The sequence below is a fragment of the Notolepis coatsorum genome, assembly GCF_963971535.1.
Source record: "Notolepis coatsorum genome assembly, chromosome: 19".
Lineage (NCBI taxonomy): Eukaryota > Metazoa > Chordata > Actinopteri > Aulopiformes > Paralepididae > Notolepis > Notolepis coatsorum.
The window spans coordinates 75707229-75718171 of NC_140183.1; the positions used below are offsets into that span (position 1 = coordinate 75707229).

The 10943-nt window shown below is 44.3% G+C and overlaps 1 protein-coding gene across 1 annotated transcript in view; it reads left to right on the plus strand.

Annotated features, from left to right (window-relative positions):
- ahr1a (aryl hydrocarbon receptor 1a) overlaps nucleotides 1-8819 on the plus strand; it is a 45872-nt gene extending 37053 nt beyond the window's left edge. The window contains exons 7-11 of the mRNA XM_084336464.1: nucleotides 345-547; nucleotides 1637-1746; nucleotides 3772-3913; nucleotides 4011-5775; nucleotides 5958-8819. Of these exons, the coding sequence (XP_084192590.1) occupies nucleotides 345-547; nucleotides 1637-1746; nucleotides 3772-3913; nucleotides 4011-5775; nucleotides 5958-6071 (2334 nt within the window). The 3' untranslated portion in view covers nucleotides 6072-8819. The remainder of the gene's footprint in view (nucleotides 1-344; nucleotides 548-1636; nucleotides 1747-3771; nucleotides 3914-4010; nucleotides 5776-5957) is intronic.
- The last annotated feature ends 2124 nt before the right edge of the window (nucleotides 8820-10943 follow it).

Genomic DNA, 10943 nt, shown 5'->3' on the forward strand with positions numbered 1-10943 from the left:
GTGATTCCCTGAAAGTGTCATGAATCGGTGGACTGTGCTGCTGAATAGATAATAAGAAAAGTCACAAGTCTAGCTGACCGATTGCCCAAATCTAATATGTGAAATGAAACGGATAAGTATGTGTTTGTCCTATGGGTTCGCCTCTCTCTCTCCCATGAACTCTTCAACTCTCCCCGAAGAACAAACGCATTGAGCGGCCGAGGATCCAGACAGTCTCTCCCCGGCAGACTGAAAGACCCGGCGCTAACCTCTCTCTCTCTCTCTCTCTCTCTCTCTCTCAAACAGCACCGTTGTCTCGTCTCCCCGTCATGTGTTTAAACTCTTGACTTTGTGTTTTCGAACAGGCCTTAAACTTCCAGGGGCGTTTAAAGTCTCTGCACGGGCAGAACGAAAAGGACCGCGCCGGCAGGCCCGTTCCCCCTCAGCTGGCCTTGTTCGCCCTGGCCTCCCCCCTGCAGTCGCCCTCCATCCTGGAGATCCGGACCAAGAACTTCTTCTTCAGGACCAAGCACAAGCTGGACTTCACCCCCCTCGCCTGCGACGCCAAGTGGGTCACAATTCAGTAGAAGTTATCACTACTAACCTCACACCTACTTAGTGATATAAAGTGCTGAATTATTTTCGACACAAATTGTTGGTGGCTTTTTGATCAATTTTTGATTTGATTTATTTGTCATATAAAAAAAAACAAGTAAAAGGTCACATACCGGTACACTACTACAAATACATATTGGTAGAAAATGCAGAATATAACACGATAAAGTCAAATTATTCACTTATTTCCATTGTGGTCCTGTGTAGACATTGACAGGGTATCTGCGTGGTATTAAAACGTATTAAATTCATAATTCTCAATTTAAGGCCTTAAAAGGTATTACCGTAAACATTTTTGGGGGGCAGCCCGGCTGTCGGGAGATGAAATAATATTACATTTCTTAAATGTTTCTGTATTCAAGTCTGTGTTTTTTGCGGGGTTACCGGGAGCTTGGTGCGTCTGGCGAGAACTTGTATGGAACGTGCGAGAATCTTAATTGCCACGCAAGTTTCACCACACACATGAGTGCATGCTTACCAACTGTCCGTCTGCAACACTACTATCGCCAACATCTAAGAAGGGAGATCCCCCCTTGAATGGCCCTTCTAAGGTTTCTCTCCTCCACACTGCCTGTGGAGCTTTTTTCCCTATTGTTAGGTTTTAGTGAGTTTTTCCTTACCTTCGCGTGGGGTATGTCTGGGAGTGCTTGCATTCTTTCATTTATTTGCATTCATCTAAAAATGTTTGGACCTTATGGTGTTCTTGTTCTGTTCTTGACTTATTGTTATGTTTTCTTCTTGACTTGTTTAAAGAAGACCTGTACGGCCCATGGGGACATTAACGTGTGTTGTCGGGCCCTATAAATAAATTTGATTTGATTTGATTTGATTAAGTGCAGCCGCCAGTTCAGTGTCGCTATGTGTTTTTGTCTGGTCATGAAATTGGTATTCAATTTAGCTCTAAGTGCTATTAAAAAGTTATTTTAAAAGTTAAGTTAAACTTGAATGAATGCCACAAACTCGTTGAATGCAAGACATAGTGTATTCATGATGGACTTGGTCGGGAAGGAACTGATGAAATGAACGGATGCATTCTTCACAGAGGCCAGATGATGCTGGGCTACACTGAAGAAGAGCTGTGCTACCGAGGCTCGGGCTACCAGTTCATCCACGCAGCCGACATGCTGCACTGTGCAGAAAACCACATGAGGAGTGCGTTTCTTTTGTTGCCTTTTCTTAAATATTGTTTTTCAATAATGGTATATTGTTTTTCAATAATGGTATCTGACCCATTCATATGATATACACTGGTAGTGAATATTTGAGAGATACTGGATACATTTCACTGTCTACAACTGCCCTGCCACTGTAATCATAATAATCACAACTACCTACCTATACTCGTATTACTCTGTATGATAACATGTACAATGTTGCTGTATATACTACTGTATATATTTGTTTATTAGCAAAGGATCCCCATTAGCTGACGTCAACTAGTCCTTCCTGGGGTCCGAGACAACATTAAAACATTACTACATATACATTACAATTAAAACATAATACAATTAAAACATAGCAAGACGAGGGCGGTCAGGTGGCGTAACGGAGATTGCGTTCGTCACCAACCCCGGAGACGCTGGATTCGCCTGTTCGAATCCAGCTCACAGCTCCGGGGTTGTCACCAGCTTGGCTGGCCGTTCACACTAATACAATTGGCAGTATTAGAGGGTGGGAAAAGCTGGCGGGGTGGGTCCGGGTCGTTGTAAACAGCGACTCCTACAGTTCGGTCCTAAGTGGGATAGTGTGATCCTTCCACACGCTACGCCCTCTCTGTGAGAGTCCGCGCTGCCAGGTGAAAAGAAGCGGTTGATTGGCTAGACGTGTGTCGGAGGAAGCACGTGATAGCCTCCACTCTCCCAGACCGACTGTGGGGGGTAAGTGCGCAGCGACCAGGAAGGGGATTTGGAATTGGCATAACGACTAACATTGGGATGGGAGAAAATCAGAGGAAAAAGGAGGGGAAAAAAGATCAATAAAAAATAAAACATAGCAAGACGTACCAACCAAGGAAATGCAACATAGCAAGACGTACCAACCGAGGAAACCCAACAACATTAACACACAAACAAATTATATACAAATATATAAAAATCAAAGGTAACATAATATTGCATTACTCAACATTATCAATAGGCTCACATGTAAGATTTTTATTTATTTTTGAAGCTTGCTACACCTCTTGTCCTCTATGTCACTTGGAAGACAATTCCATTCCCTGATAGCCCTATATAAAACTGTTCTTTGCATATACAACTATATATTCATAGTTACAGCATAAACAGTATATATCTGTCTTAATATACCTGCATACAATCCTTCTATATACCTACTTATTCACCTGCATAATATAACTCTGTATTATAGCATGTACAATAATGCTGTATATACCGTATATATATATCCACATCTGTACATACCTGCATATAATCCTTTTTACATATATGTAGATACTATATCTATTATCTGTACATATAGATTACCTTACCTTACGTGGCTGGCCAGTATGACTACTACCATAATGTCTTTATACCTGTATCACTGTACATAATAATACTACAACTCTGTACATACATCTGATTAGCACTATACTCAGTAGTACAAATTTATATATTTTATACCCAGTTTAATCCCATGTACATTATTATTTTACTATTGCACTTTACTGTTACATTTGCACTCTGGTTGGATGCCAAACCTCTTTTCGTTGTACTGTACCGTATTAATGACAATACATTTGAAGCTAATCCAATCCAATACATACTTACCGCAATTTTCAGACTATAAGTCGCGCCATTTCCCCCCATTTTTCGACCCTGCGGCTTATATAACGGTGCGGCTTATTATGTGACTCGACGTGACCAAACCCGAAAATGTTAGAATCGAAATATTGCTTTTTTGACTGCATTGAAATGTTATTTATCTGTTCCCTTATTTGCTAAACTTAATACAACTTGTAAATGAGTTAATTCTTGTTATTTGTCCGACAGTATTGTGTCCCAATGCTAATTACATATGGTAATTAAACATTAAAACACCTACGGCTTATAGTCCAGTGCGGCTTATATATGTACACATCATTCAATTTAGCTGCTGCGGCTTATATTCAGGTGCGGCTTATAGTGCGAAAATTACTGTACATGCTTATTGTAAGTATGTGTTTGTTTCCCTCTCCAGTGATGAAGACTGGGGAGAGCGGGATGACCGTGTTCAGATTGCTGACCAAGCAGAACGGCTGGATGTGGGTGCGAGCCAACGCCAGACTCATCTACAAGAGCGGACGGCCGGAGTTCATCGTCGCCTCCCAGCGGGTCGTAACGTACGTGTTGGTGTTACGCCATACCAAACCATTTGACATACTGACCAACCAAACCACAAGTTGTTCTTATACCGCGGCCCCTGTTGTGTGATTTCAGGAACGAGGAGGGAGAGGAGAACCTGAGGAAGAGGAGGCTTCAGGTCCCGTTCAGTTACACCACCGGGGAGGCCGTGTTGTACGACTCCATCCTCCCCAACGCTCTGGGGGGTCCCGCGGGGGACGAGGCGCCGGGAAGTGACGACAACAACCGGGACGACGTCCTGAATCCCGACTCTCTGCTGGGCTCCCTGATGAAACAGGACAAGTCCATCTACCTGGGCGTCCACTCTCCGAACAAGATGTCTCTCCCTTTTCCGGAAGACGACTGCGGCGGGATCTTCTCCAGCAGCTGGCAGGAGGGCGTCCTCTCGCTGCCCGACAGCTCCCTCTTCAAGCACAAGTCCCAGGACGACCTGGCGGAGGACAGAGACGCCGACCTCTGGGGTTTCATGAGGAACATGGGGATCAACCGAGAGGACTTTGAGCTCTTCCAGCGGGACGAGACGTTTGTGAATGTGGACCAAGACGGGAGAGACACTCTCCCCGATCTCACGGACGGAATCCTGTGTTACGTCCAGGAGTCCCTGAGGAAAAGATCCGACTGTGCCTTTTTTGACAGTGCAAGGCTACCGGGAGATCCGGTTCCCGGCTGTGCCCCTTCGGCGCTGCAGGACTATATGCACCGACCGCCTGAGTTACAACACGCCGTCTCACCCGGCCAGCCGCCTATAGCCTCTCTGTGGCAACCCCAGCAAGCCCAGCAGTCTCACTTACACCCCCGGTCGCTCGAGTTCCAACCCCTAGCCCCTATCCAACAGCATTGTTTACATACACAGCCCGACCCACAGGTGGCCGTACAAGCGCCTCCACACCAGGTGCACAGGCTGGCACCACCCACGGTGCCGCAACAGCACCCTCCGCCGAACGGGCAGGCGTTGATGCAACAGCACCCTCCGCCGAACGGGCAGGCGTTGATGCAACATCACCCTCCTCCGAACGGGCAGGCGTTGATGCAACAGCACCCTCCGCCGAACGGGCAGGCGTTGATGCAACAGCACCCTCCGCCGAACGGGCAGGCGTTGATGCAACAGCACCCTCCGCCGAACGGGCAGGCGTTGATGCAACAGCACCCTCCGCCGAACGGGCAGGCGTTGATGCAACAGCACCCTCCGCCGAACGGGCAGGCGTTGATGCAACAGCACCCTCCGCCGAACGGGCAGGCGTTGATGCAACGGCACCCTCCGCCGAACGGGCAGGCGTTGGCGCATCGGCACCACCAGCGACGGCAACAGCGAGAGCACAGTGGCCTCCTCTTCTCTCAGCCCGTCACGGCGGAACACGCGCGGCCACGCCACGAACCGAGCCGCGGGCGGGCGGACGCGAGTGGTCAGCACCTCGTCCACAACAGCCGGAACATTCTGAACACTCTGTTCCACGTCGACCGGCCGGATGTTCAAAGAGGAAGCCACCCCCGGCGCGGACGCGTCTACCCGGATGAACCCGCTCGGGCCCTGCCCTTCAAGAACCAGTTCGACACTGGTTCCGTTAGCTGTGCCCAAGGCCTCGCCTACACGCCCACGCGACTGCAGAGTCAAAGTGGCGCCGGGATCGGCCTCGACGCGGAGGGTCCGTGGCTTAGTGATCTGGGCTCCGAGGCGGGGGGGCAGCGCACTGTCACAAGGGCGCCTGCGTGGCCTGTGGAGAGCCACCTCGTAGCTGATCCCAGGCCTGTTAATATGTGGCCTGTGGAGAGCCACCTCGTAGCTGATCCCAGGCCTGTTGATACAGACTTCAGTTTGCACCTCTGCACCACGGATCAGCCGGTAAGAAACGCATCTAGTCAGTCAGAGAAGTTTATCCGTGGGTCTCCTATTGAAATGGAATGACTCCACGGAAGGCGTTGTAATCATTTGAACTCTAACTTGTTTGCTAAGAGTCAGGAAACGGGGGGGGAAATGTAGTTGTTAGAAGTACCAGTTGTTAAGTCATTTCCTTTTCTTTCTAGTTTCAGAACTGCAGCCATGGGAACCACACAGAGGCTGGCCCCGGGCCCAGGAGGAAAGGGGACTTTGGACATTCAGAGCAGACAAAGCGCCAGCCGTCCCCCGGAGCCATCTGACCTTAACCCAGAGACATGTCTGTGACTGAGGTTCATGTGAGGCTGAGGCTCTCACGTACAGTTCAAAGACCCGATTCCTTGATCCCCGGCCGTGACGACAGCACAGCGGAGAGGGGAGAGAATCCAGTCGGCGGGCCTCTGCATACTGCAGCTGATAAGTACCAGGAGCATCCAGGAGTAGGAGGGAGAGTCATGCCCAGGGAGAGTGAAGCTCTGTAGTCAGAGGGATTGAGATGGTAGGCGTGTTTCCATTCGATTGTCAAGCGACCTTTGAGCGAACCTTTGAAATGTTGCAAAAAAAACTAAAAACAGTGAATTAGGTCCATTTCCATCAGTTGGGTTGCGGCAAATAAACCTTCTACCTGAACACGGAACATAGCAAGAAAAAGAAAAAGAAAAAAACATCCAATGAAGCTTGGCTGTCTAGAATTGACTACTATTGAGCCATTTTTTGTGTCGGCTCATATATGACCATATTTCTTGCTTTACGGCGCATAATAAAGACAGAAAAGTGCCGCCAATGTTCTGATGCACAAACCAACGGGTGTTTCATAGGAGTGACAGGGAGCCATTCTAACAGGGTTGATGTATCAGACTACCTAAAGCTATGCCTTGAGATATGGGATATGCATGATAACTTACATCCCTCTGGTTAATATGGCTGCTCCTAACGGACTAAATATGACAACATTATAATCAACATGTTCCATTTGCTCCATTAGTCCCAGTCTCCCCAGCAGCAGCACATTAGACAGTTCTCTCCGGGTCACTGAGTGCAGCACTGTATTCGACAGTTCTGGGGAAGTTGCGGTGGAGATAATCATTTCAGAAAGTTAAGAATGTTTATGCAATGGAATCGGACCAAACATGTAAGACTTTATCCTATACGTCCTTATTTATTCAATAGATTCATTTCCGTCGGCCATTTTACCACATAAACTGTTTAGCGAAATGTCCAAAAATCACCTCAAGTGAGTGGGAAAACTATTTTGCGCAGTTAAATAATTTGTTTGGGCTGTTTCTATCGAGCTTTGTTGATGTGATACTTCACAATGAGCATCGAAATATCTTAATGAAATCACAGCAAGTGACCGTAGAGAGAGACGGTAGATAGATAATAAGACAAACTAAATGATGACTGAATGATTTCATATTTAATTTAATTTAATTTAAGGACAGGGACATTGAGGAGACAGAATTTGAGGGATAATAGAACAGAACCTGGCTGAAATTCCATCTAAAAATCTAAATCTATTTGGAACAAGGCATGCATTGTAGTGTAATGTAGTACTGCTGTACATGTACTGTACATGGTCTTGCTCTTCATAATCTGGCCAAATCTGAAAAGCCATACTTTTTAAGTTACTATAGCATTTACTCTGTGATTGCATTTAGTTGAATATTGAAGCCATTATTGCTTATGTCTAAGCAAGAACTATTTTCTGTATATCCTGTACAGTGAGCATCTAGTACGTTGATTTCCAGATGGAATCTCTCCAGGAATCAGTTTTTTAGGATAAGAGCTTGTTTTGGGGCTTTAAATAAACATATTTATGTGATGCTTTATTCATTTAAAACCAGACAAAGTTACAAACAAACAAGTACACCAAAGATACAAAGGAAATTAATTAATTAATTTGATCCAGAGATGCAGATGGCTGGTCGTACATGCGGCCATCATACAGGCGGCCATCATACAGGCGGTCATCCTACAGGCGGTCGTACAGGATGTCATTGTACAGGCGGTCATTGTACAGGCGGTCATCGTACAGGCATTGCTACAGGTGTACAGGCGGTCCTACTGACGGTCGTACAGGCGGTCCTACAGGCAGTCAATGTACAGGCGGTCTTAGTCATTTGTACAGGCAGTCAATGTACAGGCCGTCGTACAGCCATTGTACAGGTGGTCACACGGAGCGTGTACCGTGATCGTCTCTTTGCTGCAGATGTCCCAGAGGTTCAGCGCCTAGGAGCTTATTGATGGAGAAGTGTCTTATCTTTCAAGGAGTCATGGAACTTGAGGAATTATTTAAATATAAAAAGAAATTATAATTTGTAACATGCAGCATAATTTGTAACTTGCACTATTGTGTCATGCTTGTGAAAGCTCAGTTCCATAGGAGGAGTCTTTGGTAATAGGTTTTATAAGACATTTTTGAAGATTTTTATCTTTTAAAGCCATGGATTTTGAGGTCTCTAGGCCGTAAAGCTTTTACCAAGCTGTACCTTTTGCTACAGCTAGTGCTCATCGCTTTGTGTAGGCACATTAAATGACGTTCGGCTTAGTTTAGAAATCCATCAACATATTTCATTGATTTTGAATGATGGTCAATGTAAATGCAGTCATATATCTCACGTTGAAGTTATTGTATACATTTACCTTTTATGGCATAATAATGTTTTGCACTTCCTCTGTTGTAGAATTAAAACACAATCTGATGTAGCACTTCAAACAAGGTTTATTTTTTAACCAGTCATGATCATGTATGCTACTGCATAAGTGGACAGAGACTAATTATATATAGTAGTAGTCTATATATTATTATTATTATTATTATTATTATTATTATTATTATTATTATTATTATTATTATTATTATTATTATTATTATTATTATTATTATTATTATGTGTGTGTATATATATATATAAATACAATTACTTAGTTATATATATGGGCCATTTCTTTTATTGGAATTACTGTGAAATTCTCTGTCTATTCTATTAAGGAATAAATGAGCATTGTACTCCATCTCCCATGAATGAATGAATGAATGAAAACTTTATTTAACAGATTGCAGAATGGGTACAATACAGTACGGCTCAATACATACAATTGTTAAGGGGATGCAGACCTGAGAAAGACGTTTGTCTTGTTTCCATCAGGGTCCCCCATTTTCAATTCATATAGACATATATGACATACATGACATACAGATAGTCAGTACTGCTACATCTATACATTTATGACATACCAGATTTGCAAATACAGTACTGTTTGTGATACAGAAGGAGTCAAGAAAAGGGAGTATATACATTTGACGTAGAAACTGTACATTGGAGGAGGTTGGGTGGGGGGGGTTGGGTACATTGGGATATTGACAACCATACTGGGTAATTTACATTGGAGGTGGTTGGGGGGGGGGGGGGGGGGGGGGCACACTGTATAAACAAGTAACACTGTACATTGAGGGGGGGGGGGGAGGAGACACTGTACAAACAAACACAATTGTACATTGAACTATTGACAAAACCATACTAGGTAAATGACTGTACATTGGAGGGGGTTGGGTTAGGATATTTACAGGGGCCAGTGTTGAATTGCCGTCTCCCGTAGGTGTCCCTTGAGAGAGGTTTTGAAAGTGGGTAGTGATCCACATTCCTTTACAGCTTTGGGTAGGGCGTTCCACATTGATGTGGCATAATTGCGAAACGTGTTTAGTCCCTTATTTGAGCCGAATCTGGGTTTAACATGATTTGTGGAGCTCCCTCTGGTGTTGTGATCGTGGTATTCACTGACCTTTGGGAAGTATTTTGACATGTACATGGGTACCTTGGTCGTGTAGTGTACCCATGATTTGTGGTGTGCCATTTAATGGAAAACAAGCCATTTTGAGAACGATTAACTTGTGAAACAAAATGGAACGTTCAATATGCAGCTTGAAAAAGCAAGTTCAACCGTTCTGTGGGAAACCAGCTGAATTGTAAAGGAGAAAGAAATCGGCGATACGTTGACTTTAGCAGCACAACACAAGGTTTATGACGCAGCAGAGTGAGCCGCTGCTCTAGAGCCTGTGAAGGAAATGTTATTGAAAATATATGTGCACAGAGTTTCCTGTGTTGTAGTAAGAGAGGATGTTGCTGACTGGACATCCTATTGTCGCTTGTTGGCAGTCGATCCCTTGCATCATACAGTGTGTCGAGAGTCTCCAGCGCTGTCGCACGACGACAAAGAGGGTTTCTTCAGTCAAAATATCCTGAGATTCTCCATCTAGCTACATATTTTGAGAAACATTGGATTATTCCACACCCAGAGTACTAGAAGATAAGCAAAAATGACCTGCATTTGGGTGATAGACAAATATACTGTAGGGCACCAGGCATGTAGGGGTTAAGCTCCTCTCATCTATTGAGTTGATCTCCGGTAATATTCCTCTTGATATAAACACCTGTATCCTCTTGACACGCCGGCACAGCCGTGCAGCAGATTTGGCTGATGGTGCTCCGCATCGTTAAAGCAGAAGTTAATTTTAGATATTTCTTTTATTAATTTTTCTTAGCATATTTGCTCTCAGGTGATAGATTAACTCACGTATCCATGCAGTCAAATCTCACACTGTTTTTAACACTGTATACCAAATACAAACTAATGTTTAGTAAAAAGAAATACATTTGCCTATTCATTATTATATGAATGAATTACATTAATACATTCAGTCTTATTTTCCTTTTTCTGAACTGTGGTGTAATACTACCCTCTACTGACTACTTGTTCCATTGCAAGAGCTTGCCAAGCCAATATACCTTACATCTAGTATCTGATGAGGTGTATTTCTCTGAGAAATATTAACAATGTCATGAGAACTAAGTCACAGTGACTCATTACATTTATATTTTACATGTAGTCATTTAGCTTTTATCCAAAGTCAGCAGAAAGGGTACAACTCTGGCAGCTAAGGGTAAGTAACATTGTTCGTCAAACAGTGTTGAACTTGAGTGCTACAGATTTGAGTGCATATTGGCATAGTAGGTAATAATATAGGCAAGGTAGATTCCTTAGTTGCAGAGTGCATACTAGTGAAAGACAGTACAAGGTTCTTTTTTTGTGAGAAGTGTCAACACCAATGGGTCCTGACTGTAGGTATTCATATA